The sequence below is a fragment of the Leguminivora glycinivorella genome, chromosome 14 (assembly GCF_023078275.1).
Source record: "Leguminivora glycinivorella isolate SPB_JAAS2020 chromosome 14, LegGlyc_1.1, whole genome shotgun sequence".
NCBI classification, from domain to species: domain Eukaryota; kingdom Metazoa; phylum Arthropoda; class Insecta; order Lepidoptera; family Tortricidae; genus Leguminivora; species Leguminivora glycinivorella.
In genome coordinates this window covers 1,692,087-1,711,841 of record NC_062984.1, presented here as the reverse complement: position 1 = coordinate 1,711,841, position 19,755 = coordinate 1,692,087, and the positions used below count along the sequence as shown (strand labels likewise).

Genomic DNA, 19,755 nt, shown 5'->3' with positions numbered 1-19,755 from the left:
CATTAGAAACTTGTACATTCCCTTTTGCTGTGTTAAGTACACAGCAATATGTACCAACATTGGCCTCTTTATTTGCAAACGAGGCTGAAAGATTTAGCAGAGCCCGGTTTCTTTTATACTGGGATCGGTGACAGTCATGGGAGCCAGGAGCTGTGCCGTGGGAGCAACATGCACGATGGCATGATTGCATTGCGGGTTTGTGGTACGAGAAAGGGAGAGTACCTACTATGTGCGCAGTGTTGTGTTGTGGCATATGGGTGGGGTAAAAAGGAGAAAGGCTCTGTGATAAAGGGAAAGTATAAACACCGGGAAATATCCTGAAAGGCCCCATGCCTGTATCCATGCTGATTTAAAATGGATGTGTAGGGCCCATAAAAAATGAACAGATCAAATATGAACTGGAAACTGACGTGCGATAATTATTCAAGGAATTAGATTATGCACCCTACTTTCGTTAGAAGACAACAATTAAGTAATAGCAAATAGCAAAATCCAGAAGTACCGGCCGTAAATGGTAGACCTCTCTAGTCACTAACATTTGTAGTTGTCTCTCATTCTATTTCGAGTTATATTATACCAACCCGCTTATGTATAAACGGTTTAACTTAACAGAGTTGTGTTGTCTATGGTTATTCTTGACATTGACGTTACTGACAATACTGACGTTCCTTTTCCGTTCCTTATGAAAAAAAAAACAACACCATCAGCAGTAGCATAAAATAATTTGTTTATATTCAAATTGTTCGATTTCTTTATTAATGTTAATTTTAATTGGCCGCCCCAAATGGGATTACTTCAGTAGTGTTACATCATTTGTTCTAAAATGGGTTCAATGATAATTTGATTGAAATATGGGTAAAGCGCCGATGATGTTTGGGACTGCCATTTATCTGTAATTTTATATTGCCTACCTTTCTTTTTAAAACGCTTTCTGGTGAATTGTCATCAAAATTCTTAATTAAGGTATTCGCGGCTTTGTTTAAAGTCGCCAAATCTGTCTGGCGTCAAATTAAATTTATAGATAAAATCGCTGCCGACTCTCCACAATGGGGTCTAAATGGACCGATGAGTCTGAAGTTCTGCGTGACTTGTCGTTTGCCCAGGGGCGCTGGGTGCCCGGCGGGATCGATTCCGCCGTCGCTGGTGCGAATCCACCAGCCCATAATATTACAGAAGGTAAGAACACACCAAATCTATACATTTCTAGAACACTGCCTAAAAAGAGTGACACTAGTGCTACTCATGCGCGGATCCAGGGGGGTCATGACCCCCCCCCTGGAGCCTAGGTTGGCCATACAAATAGACCACGTGACCCCCCCTCTGGGGCCTGGGCCTTTACCACGTGAGCCCCCCCCCCTGGGCACGAAGCTGGATCCGTGCTTGGGCTACTAAATATATTACATGCGATAAAGACTAACTGCTACCTGCAGCTTGTATGGAACTGCTAAATATTAAAATAATTATGTTCAATGCTTTCCATTTTTGTTATTTATAGAATAACCTTAAGCATTATTCCGCTTAAGTCCCTAGGGCTTTAACATTTGCCTTTAAGACTTTCTTAATTTTATGTGTGAATATTGTTGCTTTCACATATAATCTTTTGAGCACAGCAAAACTTGCACATCTAAACTTAGCTTAACTGTAGGAAATCTTGTATCTTAACTAAAGACTGTTAAACATTGAGGTTAATAATGAAAACATGATGTTTTCAGAGACAGAAGAGGAGTACTACCAGCGCTGGACCTCTATGGACCCCGGAGGCGGAGATTTCAGCTCCGGCCCGGACCTGTACCAAATAAAGACTATGCTGGAACTGGTGAGAACTTGTTGTTTTTTTTTATAACACTACATTTCAAGAGGGCTGGTAATCAATTGTTATGAACCAGATATTTTTCTGTTTTCTGAGGTCATAGTTTATGAGGTCATCAGGCGGCTCGCCTGCTCGTTTGCTGTCTATTTCATAAAAAAAAATATTATAAATTCTTACAATAATAGTATTACAGGTGATAAATCAGTAGAACATGATATTCCGTACTTTACAGATGCAAGATGAAGGCCCACCCATCGAAGAGGATTTCTCCGGTCCCATCGAGATCAGAAAACTCAACATGCCAGCCACCCACATCCCAAAAACCAAAAATACCAAAGAAAACAAGCCTCCGAACAAGCCACGGCGAGCTCGCAACGTCGCCATCGCCTCCATAATGGCACTAGCACTGACCCAGGAGCCTCTGAAACTGGTCAAGCCGGAGGACTTCATCAAGCCGAGTAAAGAGGAGGAGGAGATTAGAGAGAGAAGGAAGGATTCGGTGAATAAGGTTACCAATTGGTTGCAGTCGCAGGATATCACTTGTATGTTTAAGAGGAAGTCTTCGGTGAACTCATTCAAGGTGTGTAGATATTCATGTTAATGTCTTAGCTTCGCTCGGTTCTATTTTATTATATCACATCTTTAGATAAAAAAAGTCTTATAAATACAAAAAAAAAAATTCTGGCTGGGATTCGAAACCATGACACCTGCGATCTGCCTGCGAACATTACTGACCTATTAAGACTGAACTACGCGTAAGGCTAAGCTACATCGATTTTTCACCCCCGAAAACCCCCACATAACAAATTTCAGTGAAATTGTTAGAGTGGTTTTCGAGATCAATCAATTGTTTTACATGTATATTCTTGTCTGTATCTTCTTTCCTTTTGATGAACCCTTCATCGGGTGAAGGCCTCCTCCATCTCTCTCCAAGTGTTCCTAAACTAGAGCTAGCATCATCCACTGTTTCTCTGCGGCCTGGGCTACAACGTCAGGCCAACGTCTGTTTGGGCGACCTTCGCGCCTTCTAATAGTGTGATAATGATAATGATCGCTTATTACCTTCTTTGCCTTCTATATTTTAATATAATTCATTTTATTCTATCCCATTTTCAGGAGGACCAAAGAAGCTCAAAAGACAAGTCACCAGTGAATTCTAGCGACAGTGTAAAGTCTCCAGTGGAAGCGAGCACCAAGTCTCCCAACGGGCAGTACACGCCGACGCTGTGGGCCGAGGAGTACTACCGGAAGGCCGTGGACCGCAGCCACGTGAGGGCGCTGGTGCGCGAGGATGTGTGGGGGCGCGCTGAGAGGGTCATGAAGGAGATAGATGCTCGGAAAGAGGAGCTCAGGTATATTTTATGTCCAGAATTATGTCTCTAACTCTCTACTAATAGATTTTGCCCGCGACTTCGCTCACGTTAAATTCTAAAATTGCGAGTGCTCCGTACAACCCCATTTTATGGAAGTGGGGGATTAGTAAGGCCCCGCGCACACGGAGGCAACAGTTGCTCGGCGACTTTCGTATTTGTATGAAAAGTTGCGTCGCCTCGTGTGCGCACTTTCATACTAAGCCATGGTCGCGACAAAAAAGTCGCCGGCAACAGTTGCCCGTGTGCGCGGGCCCTAAGAGACAAAAAATGACCTATTATGTTACTCTTCATCAACTAGTGACTCATTGCAAAAAAGATTACACATTTTTAGAAAAAATGTATATTTTTATTTTAAGTGCCAGTTTTACGAATAACATTTACTTTTCATGTAAATACATAAAAAAAACTTAAAAAAAATACAAAAAAAATTTTTGGCGAAATTTGCTTGACGTGAAATAATATTTCTTTATTTTGGCCTCAGAAATGGGTAATTAAAATCTTTCGGTTTCCTCATGATACATCGTGTATGTCCTAAGAAAGACGGACAAACATAATAACACACACTTTCCCATTTATAATATTAAGGGCCGGGGTTGCACCAAACCGTCAGTCTCCATTAAAGTGTTCGTTCAATTTTATTATGAAGTTCCATAGACGTTTGCTGCGTGACGATGATGTGTCTGTCAAATGTGGTCCATGCAACTGGCCTTAACCTTTTAACCGCCAGAAATTTTTGATCGAGCGTGCTCGTGTCGTCACCGACAGGTATTGTACCACGCAGAGTAAGGTTGGCTTATAGGTAGTTATGGGAGTTATAAATGGGCTGTAAAAACCAAATCAGATCTTTGTCTTATTTATCAGACTATGGCGGAATGAGCTGGATATGTGATGTCTTATATATCAGACTCTGGCGGTTAAAGGGTTAAGTATATTAAAACATGGCATGAAATAATAATTTCAGGAAGCAACAAGCGGAGGCGGAGTTGGCGGCCGAGATCGCGCGGCAGTGCGAGGCGCTTGAAGCCACGAGGCTGGCAACCCCTAATGCAGATCGAAATGAAAACACGAGCACACCTGTCGAGGAAGATGATGACGGAGCTGAAGGTTAATTAATATTTTGTACTATACTTATTGATTTATTTTAAGCTATAACAAAGACATGTATAACTCCGTATAGACAGATAAAGTCTAAGAAAAAAACGTACCTCAGTACCATACAGAAACAGGTACGGTGGCCTAGATGGCGTTACAACTTTGGGGTACGCTCAGCTAGATGGCGTTAATATTTATATTTGACATTTTACCTCTAAAACATATCAAGCTAACAATATGGGCCAAATTGTCAAAACTGAGGTTCAAAAGTTTTAAGCGTGTGTCAAAAGATGGCAGTCTATGCACTGTGATTACACAATTTACTTTGACAGTAACTCTCTATAATACTCGATCCTTTGGCTATAATATTGAATTTCACTCCCATTTTTCTTCCCTTGTGTGTCATAGAAGACTATGGAATGTTAGGTCAATTGTGGTGTAGGCATAGTTTTCTTGCAACTTTTTACTGCTTACTGAAATGTGAGTGGTTTCGTGTGATCTGCCTACCCCTTCTGAAAGTACAGGTGTGAGATTATGTATGTGAGCAGATCAGTGATAGTAGTCTGTTAGTTCTGTTAATTAACTCTTTGACAACCAATCTGGCCTGGTGCGTTGTGAGCCAGTTAAGCCGCGGTCCTGGGTTCGAATTCCGGTAAATGTATTTGTGTGATGAGCACACATATTTGTTCATGAGTCATTAATGTATTTGTATACATATTATACACCGTGTTTTTATTGAATTCCGTTAACTTCGGCATAGAGTTAGTACCATTATAGAAACAGAATGGCATAGTTTGTTTTCTTAATTTCGTTCTTTCTAAAGAAAACCCTAAAAACCATACACCTGCGACAGATCTAATGTTGCATGAATGTTGCTTCAATTGCTGATTGAGAAACGGGCTTTACAATTTACTTACCCTAAGTAATGTCAAAACTATGACATGCCAATCGCATATCGGACACTCAAATCCCGTTTCTTAACAGCTATTGATGTAACATATATCGCAGTTGTTTATCAGAAAAAAAGTTACGAATTAAAAAAAAATAACTATGCTATTCTGTTTCCTATAATGGACCAAACTATATGCCGAAGTTTACGAAATTCAATAAAAAATCGGTGTATATGTATATCGTTGTCTGTGTAGTCAGTCAATCTGTCTAAGAATGTCTGTCCTATTAAAAAAAACCTATAACATAGAAATTCTATAAGAAATATTGTACTTTCCAGGCATCGCCAAAGTGCTGCTATCTGCAAGTCGGCACGAGCTGTACCCCGGAGCACCCTGTGTAGTGTGCCAGGTGCTCTCCGCACCCCCCGACCAAGACAGCTCTTCTTCCATGTGATCCACGCACACACTAGTCATGCTGCCAGTGTACACTCAGATGAAAGGAAAACTGACCGCCTTGTAGTCTGTATCTTTAGCTATTTTATTTTTAAACCACGTCGATGGCATACAGGTATACGGTTCGCCTGATGGAAAGCGGTCAACATAACCTATAGGCGCCTGCAACTCAGGGGGTGTCACGTGCGGGTTGCCGACCCATTAGAAACTTTTTTTCAGTCGAAGGAAATAGTAAATCCGATGTACTTAGGGTATGTTTAGGAAACTCAACGATAGAGGGCGTGAAAAAAAATTATATGCCGTAGTGCAAGTTGTTCGCTAGATGTCAATAATTAATTGTGTGGGTAATTTGCTACCTCTGCAAACTGGGTAATGACTTGTTGTCGTAAAATGTATAAGTATTTTTGATGTCCAAATTTTTCGCTAGATGTCGCTGTACCACCTGCAAACTAGCGAACGATATTCTATGGTTAATTACATGTAATTTAAATTGTAAATTTTATTATTATCATTTTTATTGGGGAAGTCCGTGAAATAGTTATTTATGTGACTGGTTGACGAACCATTACATCAAACATAATTATAGATCCCGCCATAAATATGTGGCGTCCTATGTGTAAAGGGTCCACATCCTTTATGTGCTATAAGGAACCTTTAGGCATGGAAAGTCACATGAAAAGTTGTAACTTAATAATAGATGGCGCTGCATTCGAAAATCTTGATTGATAACTCTATACTATTCTATTCAATATACTCTATGCTTGTACACTCCTTTTTTGAAGAACAGCATAGGGTTCTTTTTTTTTAGTTCACAAAATAAATTAAATAAATAAACAAAATCTACCGTCAACTAGGCTCCTATCTCCTAATGCGAGTTGAGGGTAAATTAAAACATTACACGGCCAAATAAAAATGTTAAAAACAAGTCACACAGTGGCAGATCCGCTTGGTTTTTGTATTTGGTTGGTTAGCCAAAAAATGTTTTAACTCTTAAAGCCGGACCGGAAATATATGAGTATTGTCAGGAGGGCGCTGTTGTTCTGATGTATGCGGTGACAGTTCAGTATAGTATGAAGAAAATAGTTGTAATGAAATTCCGCAAGATGGCGCGTAGTCATATAAAGTAAAATTCATAATCCTACGGACTAAATTGACAAATGACTGACAGGTAAAATGATACCAGGAACAGCAAAATTAAAATAGGGAAGGGTATGTTATCGACATATAAGTTGTAAAGTACATACAACAGACAAGTTTAAATCAAGAATAAGTATATTAGTTTCAAATAAGAGGTACACATTTTGGTTTGTTCTATGTATCTTCGAGGTAGTGGATGGATGCCACGCATTTTTACCCACTAGTTTTAAAACATAAAAAGGTTTCCGAGCCTGTAGGTAAAAAATAAAATACCATGTCCGACGATAATCAATTATCTGTCACGCTATGGCAAGTATGTCATAAATATCTATATAATTTTCGAATAATATTATTGCTGCTTCGAAATAAAAAAAATATCTCTAATTAGCGGTCTACAGACCTTTTGATCTGTCGAAATCACAGAAAAAGTTGGTATATTGATTAGCCGATCAAATTGCCAATTTCATTGTCCCGTCTGCGTACACCTTAAATCTACGATGTAATCATAATTTAAATACCGATAAGAACGACACTGGCCAAACTGTGGCAACATTCGTTCACACTTACTTGTCAATTTGGTCCGTAGGTTTATGGATTTTACTTTACATGTATTGCTGGTCAGGCTTTAAATGCGGTACCCTGTATTTTAGTTCTGAAATATGTAATGTGCAAAAAATAAATATAGCATTTGATTTGAGTGAGCTGATGCGTCACAGTCTATTGACATTGATTGATATGCCATTTCAGTTGTAGCCATTTAACTACAGTATGGTGGTTAACTACCCGAAAAGTAAAAAAAATGTTTGTTTATGTTGTTTTATACCTAAAGATACAGACAGAAATTTGTTACCAATCTAGGCATCTGATTGTACACTGATTACCGTGTAATCACAAAATATATAATAGTACAAGTACAGAAGGCTCTCACCTTTGATGTTCACAAAATTCTTACCTACCATTAACAAACGGACCGCTCGCGAGCAGCCGATATTAAATTTTATTGCGCCGAGTGAAGGTCGTCACCACTGAATGGGCCGCGAACTCGCGGCCGCCGGCATATACTTGTAGCGCAGCGGTAGAATCGCGGAGTGAGCCGCCCCTGGTGTAATGCAATTTCGAACAAAAAAATGCGCGAAGATCGGGAAATAAATGGCTCCGCGACAGATTCGGGACCCAAAACGATAATTGAGCTCCAAAATTTGCGGTTTTATAACCCCTTTAAGTTTGAAGTGTCTGTTTGTGGCATAGTAGCTTTCGAACGGATTAACCGAGATTTAGTTTTAGAGAGAAAGCTGAATTAGTCGGAAGTGTTGTTAGAGCCATGTTTGATGAAAATCGGTCCATTATGTCGGGTTTTTTTTTCATAATTTAAATTTTGTTTTAGTGTTAGTTATTGTTAGGTCAGTTATACCTCAACTTCGGTATCAAAAACCATTGTTCTTATAGGTTATTTTTTTATATAAAATGTTAAACGAGCAGATCGCGTAATAATAAGCGATCGCTGCCGCTCATGGACACCCGAAAAGGACCTCCGAAGTGTTGGAGGGGCGTTCCTACCCTCTAAGATAGGTGTACGCTCTTTTCTTGAAGGTTTGAAGGTCGCATCGGTCCGGAAATATCGCACGCGACAGTTCACTCCACAGTTTAGCTGTGGGGGGCAGGAAGTTTTTGGTTGTTCGGCTTACCTTTACTCTCTTTTCACAATTAGTCAAGAGAGGTTGTATAAAAAAGCTTTGTTTTTGCTTATTTATGTTGTTTAACACTTTCGCTACCAAGAACCCGACTGTCGGGTACACCGCTCGTAGAAGCGTAGCCGATTACATGGGTTTCCCCGTATGTAGCGAAAATGTCGTAGCGCCGCGTAGAGCCCGGTTTCGAAAGTGTTAAAGTGTGTGTGTAAACTTGGCATTAAATAGTTAAGTATTATATGTGTAAACCTAAAATCTTATGTTCTTGTAGATAAATGATTCAATATTAAAAGTGTGATTGATAGTTTTTTATACCTACAGTGCACTAATGTGAGCTTGATGATAATGTTTAAAATAAGACCTACAAGTGCGGGTAGTTCGAAAAACTCGTACAGCTAGAAGATGTTGATACAACTCCCAGCCAGTCTACCCGTGACCACGGACGTAATGTCATGTCCGAAACATCGGGTTAAATATAAAACGTAAGTTTTACGCGATTAAGTCCCGTTTTAATTTAATAATATAAGACCTACAAGGTTTATTAGTTTCTCACTGATATTTTTGTTGTTTTATTCACGAGAACGAGCAGTCGAAATTATATGAACTACCTTATCTTGAAATCTTTGCATATGTGCAAAAAAAATGTCTGTTAGTATAATATGTGTATGTGTATATCTATACGGAAACCGTGACGTGGTGCTGCAAAACATAGCTTTTTTATATTGCGTTATAATTGTATAAGTACTCCTACTTATTTGACGAGATAAATAGAAGTACAATAGGTTGCCGAGCGGAGCCTAGGCCGCGAGCCGTGGCGAAATGTCGGGACAACGCTAGGAAGATAAATGATATATATCATTTATTTCTTATATTTTAAAATATAAGAAAATTCTATCATTCATGTATAAAGTTCTGTGTATATTGTATTTCTCGATAACTACTGAGCTGATTTTGATTTTGTCAAATGATTCTTTTTTACACAGGTTTTTGTTTTTTTTTTGTTCATAAGATTAAGAAGAAATTGTCTTTTTATTCAAATTTCAAATGTATATTAGTAGTTTTAAACCTCTTTTTTTGTAGAATAAGATGTTTCTTAGACAGAGTGTTATTATGTTATTTTAGTTGATTGCATATTGTTATAACAGCAAATCTGTACAAAAAATAACTTGTGATATGTATTTTTTCTGTGATTTTTGTAACTACAGGTCAGTTAAATATTCGAATGGCTGTCATATTTTTAGACTAAATTGATTGTAATTTTAATGCTTTGAGTCTTCCTCAAAAAGTCTGATTGTGATAAAAAAAATGCTATTACTATCTTGGGAGTAGGTATATCCACCCACCAAAAGCGGGCCACTTTGGTACGAAGTTTTCATTGCTCTCAAGTGTATCATGAAGAGCTGTAATGGCACTGGCAGACTTATTATGTATTGAATATAAATGAATGACTGATATAGATCTCTTTTGCAAAAATACATTTTAAGAAAGATTAGTTGGTTACAGGCAACTATCAGTGGTTACTTAGTGCCTGCCTGATAGTAATAATAAAATACAGTTTTGCAAAAACAATTTCGATGTTTTGAACAAACATGTCCCATACAACCATTTCAGTCGCAAAATCTTCAAATCAGTAACTAACTGTCAAATGTGACATAGCGCGTGGTAACGTCGTGCAAACAATGCGACCGTATTGATACAATAACAAAATGTAGTCGTCGTGTGCACTCGTTACGGTAACAAAATGTGTACGAATTTGTGGCTGTCAATGTCACTGTCAGAATGACTTTTAACGACACTTTATTAGTCGACGTTTGCACACATAACGGTAACAACATGTGGACGAATTTGTGGCTGTCATTGTCACTGTCAGAACGGTTTCTGACAGTGACATTGACAGAATTTGTACACACATGTGTAGGTCTGATTACCGAACTGCTCCTAAACCACTGTATCCGCAAATGACAATCTGAAATACGAAGGTTTCTCAAACTGTCTTGTGAAGTTGTGGACTGGTTGCTTTGAATCATTTAAATATGAGCGAATTAAATAATAATAAACGACGACAACCATTTAAGCACTCTTCGACATTTTATAGAAATGTGGGAAAGTTAAGAAAAGTGCAGAATGATAATACAAATAGATAAGCACTTTATAGTTACTTAATGTATTAAATATATAATTTTTAATTCTTATTGATAAAAATGAAGTGTAGTGTTGCTTTACACAATAAAAGTAGGAATCAAATGAAATAGAGTATTTACTGTGATATTAATAGAATGTCTGTTGCGCAATGATAGTTTTTTTCAGTACAGATGCTGCTTTTTTTAACGCAGTAGTGCGAGCAAATCAAGCAATGATTCATTTCTTGTCTGGTCGAAACTCTTAGCTTAGATTTAGGTACTGAAAATCGTCGTACGATACACGTGCGAAAAGGACATTCACAACTCGTGTCGATTTAAAACACTCCCTTCGTTCGTGTATTAATTTATCGCTACTCGTATCGATTTTCCTCTTTTCCGCACTCGTATCTACAAGTATTTTGTTTGGGTTACAAAAAAAACACATTATTTACTTACTCTACTACGTTTTATTTATGTCTCTTTAACATTACAAATTTGTAGACACTTATCTATACAAAAATCTTGACAAAAGAAGTACAGATCGCTGAAATTAATGTTGATAGTAATATTAATGACGACTACTTCAACAAGTGTCAATTGTGAAATGCCGCAAAATACTAGTTGCTCTATCCTCCTGAGTCCCCGCGTACTTGTACAAGTACAAATTAAATTCGAGTTTTGAACTCTTAAACAAATAAAAGAAAGTTCCAAATTCAAAATCGGAAAAATTGGCCCGGGACTCAGGAGGCTATAGAAGACCATATGATCCCCGATCCTTTACAACCCAGCAGCTCGGTACGCACGTTACAATTTTTTTTTAATCTTCTATAGTGAGGGCAACTGAGTACGACGGCATATTTAATTGTTTATAAAGTTTGAGGATACCTGGAAAAAATTAATAAAAGAAGCCATTTTGAAAATATAATAAATATTCACTGCTTTCGGTCACGCGTGTACGCTGCGACCATTTTGCGACCGTTTGTCGACCGTTTGGTGACCGTTTGGCGACTGTTTTTTACATGGAATATTACCGTCTTAATCCATATTTTAACAACTTTATTGGTTTTCTAGGCAATATTTTTATTATTTCAGTATAGTATATGCACCGGAGCACTAAAACTTCACCAATCAATATACATAACACGCAAACACCGAGTAGTCAATAATATTATTACTGGTTAAACTGAGGTAAATTGATGGCGTGTTGCTAAATTTAGACTTATTTTATGAAATCACTCGAGCAATTTAATTGGCCATGGTAATTAGCCCACATTATATTACAAATGCAAACAATATTTATCTTTAATAAATTCTTACGCCATTACATTTTAATGTCAAATGATTTTATTTCTTTTTTACTTTGACGTCTCTGACAGTCGCCATTTGAAAAGAATGAAATGAACGAATGATTTTGGGAAAGTAGTCACCAAACGGTAACAATGTGTGCACACGTAGTGCACACTTCTGTCACTTCTGTGACCATTTGTGCCTGTTACCAATCGTCCCCATTTGGGTCGCCGCGACTAAACGTCGACCGTACTGCGACTAAGCATTGAGACCCGAGGACCTGTGTGTACACAAAATAGGAGGATTTGCGTAGGAACGGCGACCGATTATGGTTATATGGGGTAGGTCGCAAAACTTGTATTTGTTGCTTGTTTTTCTTGCCTTTGCTCAGTAGTGGGATACTAAAATTGGATACGAAAAGGAGCATTATTATTGTTTTAGCTATAATTTGTAAAGTATTACACAAAAATGAAGGAAATAATTTGTCCCTTCGCCATTGAATCTACGGCCTTGTAAGGTCAATACGGCTGTGTGGCCTTCACGTTCCCCCTTTTTACTCATAGTCACATGTGTTGTTGCGAGTTCACACTTCCCCTTATCACATACTTATCCGTATTGACCTTTCCTAAAGTATTAAAGCTAAGCAGAATATTTGTGTGACATTGTCGCGAGGGAATATGTGCTAGCAGAGATTCCTACTTTGGATATATTGTGAAGAATTGGTAAGAAAGTTATTTTTAATACATTATTTTCTGAAAATTATCATCTTTTTACTAAGCGCACAGTTTTTACACATTCATCCAAGTCTAGTTCATTTTAGATTCCATCAACTCCTTAGTCCTTACACTTTAGTTTACACTTAGTGCGTCGACACGGGCAAGGGCAGCATCCGTTCGGTATACCCCTTACACTTTATTAAAGCGTCAAAAGGGACTCTACGTGTTGGCTTCAGTTCCCCGCACGCCTCCCGAAGGTCCGGAATACGCGGAGAATACCCAGTGGTTTCCGTGAAAAGTCATATCAAACCATGTTTCAAGTTGGAGGCATTCAATTCATGGTAAGCAGTAAATTTGGATCACACTGAACCAAACGAAGGTAGATATTATAAGGCAGGGTCAATACCCTCTAGGCCAGACCTGTAACTAAGACGATCCAGCTTCCTGGAAACGTTTTTTATCTACACTTATCTGGCCTAGTAACTAGATGAAATCGCGCCGTATTATTATATTATCTATTATCTCTTAGTTAAGTCGAGACGAGTACCTATTACAATACGAGTATGATAAACATCAATATTGACAAGTGACAAGTTTATCTTTTCCATTTGTCTAGGCCCGAATGGCCCGATTCAAACAACGTTTATAAGATCATATTCATGGCCAAGGGCGTGGCGTATGGAGATATTTGTATGACGAGCGCTATAGGTCACATAATCCATCCATCATCATCACGCAACATGTATTAGAAGCAGAATACAGGGTAGACCCAACCGCATTTTTGTTAGCGGACAAACCAGAAGGTTTTCCACCGGCAGAGCGGAGAGGGAATTGAAATCGCCCTGACCCTTTTCAACTAAAAATTGCCATTAATAGCCATCGCGGGCCTGCGCGTGCCTGCCGTAGATTGTAGGTTTCATACGATACTCAAAATATCAAAATAATTTATTCAGCAAATAGGCCACAGGGGCACTTTTACACGTCACATGTACATAGGTATTTAAAAAAATATTTAAAATTGAGTTGAAATTACAATTGATACTATTATATACTAATTCTAAGTTCTAACTAAAGTTAACTCTATACAATTAATTAGAGATGTAGAAGGTCTCTAAATGTCGAATTACAACCAAGAACTACACTAAATTTTAATATAAAAAGTACAAATACAAAAAAAAAAAAAAAGTCTAAAATTACTTTAGAGGTGCAAATGACTCTAAATGTCACAACTAAAAATAAAATGTATATCTACTTAATCTAATTCTCCTTAGAGATGTATATGGTCTCCATGAGTCAAAATCATATATTTAAAATATTCACTAAAAGAAAGGAAACAAACGACAACCGAACAAAGTGTCCTAATTTAATAAAAATTAGAATTAAAGTTACTAAGTTATAACAGCCCCAGTAAGCTTAAACAGACCGGTCTTCACAGACGGCACCCGTTCACGAGTATGACGCGTATCTCAGCCATCGCCTCCCTCAACCTTTATTCGGGAAGGTGGCGACCCGATCAACGACGCCACCGCAGCAAAGACTTTTAAGTGTGCATGACATGTTCAAGCTGCCAGGCTAAATTAAATATTCAAATAATAAAACATAGCTGTAAGACACTATATTCTGTGCTCGTATGTTACAAAGGAAGGAAATATAGATTTATACAATAAAATTAAAGTAAGATAAACATTAAACACATAATCTTGGAGATGTATAAGGTCTCCAAGTGTCCACAACTAAACTTAAATAAAAACAATATAATCAGACGAGAATATGTTCTCATACGTCAATTGAACACTAGTATGCTTAATTACACAATGCAGAGAAAATGAAAAAATATATACGACTTCATTCATCTATTGACAAGCAACCACCTTAAAGGCATCCCTATTATCTATAAAATCCTTCACAGTGTAGTACGCCTTACATAACAACAAACGCTTAATGCGTGCCTTAAATTTGTCAAATGGCAAATCCACTATATCGGTTGGTACTTTGTTATAAAAACGTGTACAGTTCCCGACGAAAGACGTACCAACCTTACGGAGACGGTGGGCGGTCACAGCAAGTTTATGTTTGTTCCTTGTGTTATAGTTATGGATGTCACTGTTAAGCTTGAATTCGTGGATATTTTTCCGAACATACATAATATTTTCGTATATGTATTGAGAGGCAACGGTAAGAATGTTCACCTCTTTGAATTTTTCTCTTAAAGATGCTCGACCGCCCAATCCGTAGATTGAACGGACTGCTCGTTTTTGCAGCACAAAAATAGCCTGAATGTCTGCAGCTTTTCCCCATAACAGGATCCCATATGACATAACACTGTGGAAGTAGCTAAAGTATACCAGCCTGGCCGTCTCTACGTTTGTTAGTTGTCTGATTCGCCTTACTGCGTAAGCTGCAGAACTAAGTTTGCCAGCTAAAGTGGCTATATGTGCATGCCATTGCAGTTTTGAATCCAAAGTGACTCCAAGGAAAACCGTTCGATCTTCAAATTCCAGCGTTTCACCTTTCATTTGGATCTTACTGTTATTTACCTGCTTAACGTTCGGAAGCGCAAATCTGATGCACTTGGTTTTCTTGGCGTTTAGAAGTAAGTTATTCGCCGTAAACCAGTCTGTTATGCTAGACAGTGCATCGTTGATGTTATCGAAGCTGCTTTCCTTTCTGTCAACTTTGAATATAAGAGAAGTGTCGTCAGCAAATAACACTATATCATGTTTATCTTGCACTAGTTTCGGTAGATCATTAATGTATACTAAGAACAGGAAGGGACCGAGAATTGAACCTTGAGGCACTCCAAGTGCTACCGGTGAACCTGCTGATTGAGTCCCATTGATAACAACTCGCTGAGTTCTGTCGGAAAGGTACGATGAAACAAGGTCAAGGGCAGCAGCTTTAACCCCATAGTGGTTCAATTTTCTCTTTAAATTCTCGTGATCAACGCAATCAAAGGCCTTTGATAGATCACAGAAAATTCCAACAGCATCTTGAGCTCTTTCCCAGGCGTCAAAGATGTGTTTTAGAAGTACCACACCGGCATCAGTAGTTGAACGACCTCTGGTAAAACCAAATTGATTATTGTCAAGCAATTTATTTCTGTTAAAGTGAGACAACAGTTGATTAAGAATAAGCTTCTCAAAGACCTTACTTAGCGCTGGTAATATTGAAATAGGTCTAAAGTTGGTCGGGTCTGATTTCGTTCCTGATTTAAACAGCGGGATAATTTTGCTGTGTTTCATGTCGAAATATGTCGAAAGCAATACGGTACATTTTTACAGTAACAAATATCTCAATTCAAGTCTCGCACATCCTCTTCAATCCGCGCCTCGCGATGTCTCGTCGCGCCCTGCCGGTAGAATACCACCTTCGAGTTAATTTATACTCTAAATAGGCAGCAATACGGTTAATTTTTACACTAACAAATATTTCAATTCACGTCCCGCACATCCACGTCAATCCACTCCTCTCCACGATAAGCCACTTTTCGTCTCGCCCTGCCGGTGGAAAACTACCATCAGAGTTAATTTATACTTTAAATCGGAAGCAATACAGTTCATTTTTACACGAATAAATATCTCAATTAAAGTCCCGCACATCCCAGTCAATCTTTACTGTTTCCACCGAAGATGCGCTGGGCGAGAATTGAAAATTTGCCATACAAATTTCAATTCCCTCCCCGCTCTGCCCATTCACGCCCTGCCGGTGGAAAACCACCTTTATAGCCGATAGCTCATAGCTTACTAGCTCGCGGTGGGGCCAGTGCATAATGGAGAGATTTATTATTTAAAACTATGCAATAAACAGTAACATTTAAATAAAATTATTTTTTTTACGATTTTGTTCTGAATTAAATTTGTCAAATGTGGTTTTGTAGGAATAAAAATATTGTAAATTGGAAGTCGTAAATTATAACATTCCTTTTAAGTACTAAACTAACCCAACATATTGGACTGAAATGTGTCTAAATAAAGGGATTATTTTGTTTAAATTTAAAAGTGGAAAATGTCTGCCTTGGGTGAGACTTGAACTCACGGATAAATATTCCAGCGCTCTGCCAACTGAGCCACCAAGACTTCAACCAAGCCAGCGAAATTTTCCACTACTAAGGTCAATGGGACCCGTGGGAGTTCAAGTCTCACCCAAGGCAGACATTTTCCACTTTTAAATTTATTCTAAGCCTATTGGCATCGATTGCAGACGTTTCTGCTAATCAGAAGTTAAAAATTATTTTATTTATTAAATATTACATTTATGTATAATATGTCTACAATCTTCACTATATATCAGTGAATGTGATACGAAAAATTTCAAAAGTGGCGTTTTTTGTTGAAGAAATGTATCGTATCCAACGTGTCGGCGCGACATCTTATGATCAGTAGTGTCCGAATCGGGCCTATAGGTAAGTAGTTAAGTCAACGTACCTTCCTAACCTAACTACTGTCTTATTCATTCATATAAACACATGGTCTCGCTTCGCGCGGCCGGTCTCTGAAAAAGTGATTTTTGAAATTGATTATTTGAGCAGTTCCCGAATACTTTGTACATAGCCACGTCAGCAAATTTTAATTGATCCTATTTTGTTACCAACATTTAGTGATATAAGTCGACTTTTGTAAGATATATACAGGATAATTGTAATACTTAAGAAAATAATAAATAAATAATAAATAAAACTTACTAAAATCTCAATTCATGAAATAAATCTTGGTAACAAAAAAGGAATAATAAAAACAAATTTAACTTTTTCCTTCATTTTTGTACAAACTTTTCGAGAACTGCTGATTTGTGCTTTGATTATTTGTCTATTTCAAAGTGATTGGGAAGACTATTTGTGCCAGTGAAACATACGTTTTTGTATAAACATTTTGGATGTGCACAACCTTAAGGTTTGTATTTTTTATTTTAATTTATTGGTAGGTACAGACACCTAATAAACTTTCAATAAAGTAAAATCACCAAGTTGTTACGTTAGAATGTTGTTAGAACTGCTGATTAATAGATTAGTAATATCTTTCATCAATATATAATCTATATTAGGTAGGTATATATTTATTTTCACCACACCAACTGATAAAGGCTTTCTTTGCTATTCGAAAACAGATAGCAAAATTGCATTTTATCCACAAGAGTGCAAAGTAATTTCATACAAATTTTAACTTGATGTCTAAAGCTGGGTGTTGGAATTCACGTATAAATGAAGATTTTGAATCATAAACGTTAAATAAATTGAAGTATTTTATTTATTTTGATGTTTTACAGTTCATATTTTCATAGTGTTGGTGTGGTGAAAAATGTTGTGTTTCACTCGGTGGCAAAGTTTGTTTAACCTTCGTGCCTTGATACCCTCGCAACGCTCAAGATTCCACTTTTTGAACCACTCGCTACGCTCGCGGTTCAATATTGGAATCTTTCGCTTGCTCGGGTATCAATATTGGCACGTGCAACTTTGCCCCCTTGTAAAACAAATAACTATTATTAAATCAGCAGGTAGTTGTAGCACTAATAAACCATGTGGATATCATAGTAATCATCTTGACAGTTATTATCATAAACAAGTTGTAATTAGATGTAATATGTTTCTCAGTCATATTGTATTTTCCCGCCAATCCGGATAAAATCTGTCCAAGTCTATAAATATCGCACCATCTTCTCTTCGATCTGCTCCCCGGACTCATATTTGTTTATTTAATACACTTGGTAAAGGATTTCTTAGCTAACTTTTGTAGCAGAGGGCCGATTTTTGAATGACGACCATTCGATTTTGTGAATTTCGTTCAATAATATCCCCCCACTACCATAGAATAATCCACTTCTAACGATTTCAATTCTACTAACAGAATCGAAAACGAGTGGTCATTACCACTATATTCAAAATTAAAGCCAGACCAGAAATATATGATTAGTGATTATTGTCAGGAGAGGGCGCTGTTATTCTGATGTATGGGATGACAGTTTAGTATGAAGAAAGTAGTTGTAATGAAATTCCGCAACATGGCGCGTAGTCATATATTTCCGGTCAGGCTTTACTAGTCCGTCCGTTTTCAAAAATTGCATTTCGTCGTTTTCCACAGACTTTCGGACGGCAAATTCGTGCCTTCGAGGTTCAAGTTCTTGTTCAGGTTCTTGTTTTTTCTTAACTAATATAGTACATTACGATACAAGTGCGTAAAAAAGGAAGTTCGAAACGAGTGGCGATAAATTAAAACACGACCGAAGGGAGTGTTTTAAATCGACACGAGTTACGAATTTCCTTTTCGCACGTGTATCGTACGACGTTTTTCAGTACAGATGAGCCTCATATTTACTGAAACGACGAACGACGAATGCGACGAACTCGTGTCGATTTAAAACACCCCCTTCGGTCGTGTTTTAATTTATCGCCGCTCGTTTCGAACTTCCTTTTTTACGTACTTGTATCGTAATGTACTATTTTGAGTTAAGGAGTCCTGCCTTTATGACTTAAGTAATTACACTAATTATTGCATGCATTTTTACCTATTTGAGGGTTAATTATTCAATTAATTGGCGTCGTTAGACTGCCCTTAAACAAATATTTCTTTACAATATTTTCTTACCTGCATTCGTTTGTCCGTCGTCGTTCGTCGCTATCAAAGAGGATATAGGTCTTTGGTCGCTATAAAATGCATCCAGAAATAGTTATTTGTTATACAAGGGGGCAAAGTTGTATTTTAACGCCGAGTGTGGAATTAAAAAACGAGCAAGTGAAAGGATTCTATAGTTGGACCACGAGTGAAGCGAGTGGTTCGAGAATAGAATCCTGAACTTGCGAGTTTTTTAACACACGAGAAGTAAAATACATTTTCATCACACCCGCACTCTAAAAGTGCTATTGCACGCAGGTGGAGCGTGAGTTATAGAAAAACCGTTCTCCCAAGGGTATAATGAAATTTCTTGTACCGTAGTTAACTTTTTTACATCTATTTACATATTTTTTACATTGCGAGTGTGATGAAAAACATTGTGTGTAACTCGGGGAGTATGAATATTACTAACTCGAGACTTTAAATCGCTCCGGCATGCCGTCGCGATTTAACTTACTCTCGTTAGTAATATTCAACTTCCTCCCCTTGTTGCACAATGTACTATTGCACCCGAGTGTAACACAAAACTTTTCCCCTCACTATAGCGAGGAAACTACAACGCAAAAAATGCGTTTATCACTGCT

At 37.8% G+C, this 19,755-nt stretch overlaps 2 protein-coding genes across 2 annotated transcripts in view; both read left to right on the top strand.

The window, feature by feature from the left end:
* The first annotated feature begins 433 nt into the window (after positions 1-433).
* LOC125233393 lies at positions 434-6,089 on the top strand. The gene is made up of 6 exons (XM_048139390.1): positions 434-1,176; positions 1,713-1,816; positions 2,043-2,390; positions 2,927-3,162; positions 4,145-4,287; positions 5,504-6,089. The coding sequence occupies exons 1-6, from the start codon at positions 1,047-1,049 to the stop codon at positions 5,617-5,619; spliced, it is 1,077 nt and encodes a 358-aa protein (XP_047995347.1). The 5' UTR covers positions 434-1,046; the 3' UTR covers positions 5,620-6,089.
* Positions 6,090-17,365: 11,276 nt separating this feature from the next.
* LOC125233257 (solute carrier family 23 member 2) overlaps positions 17,366-19,755 on the top strand; it is a 94,076-nt gene continuing 91,686 nt past the window's right edge. The window contains exon 1 of the mRNA XM_048139196.1: positions 17,366-17,455. The gene's annotated coding sequence lies outside the window, so the exon portion shown is untranslated. The remainder of the gene's footprint in view (positions 17,456-19,755) is intronic.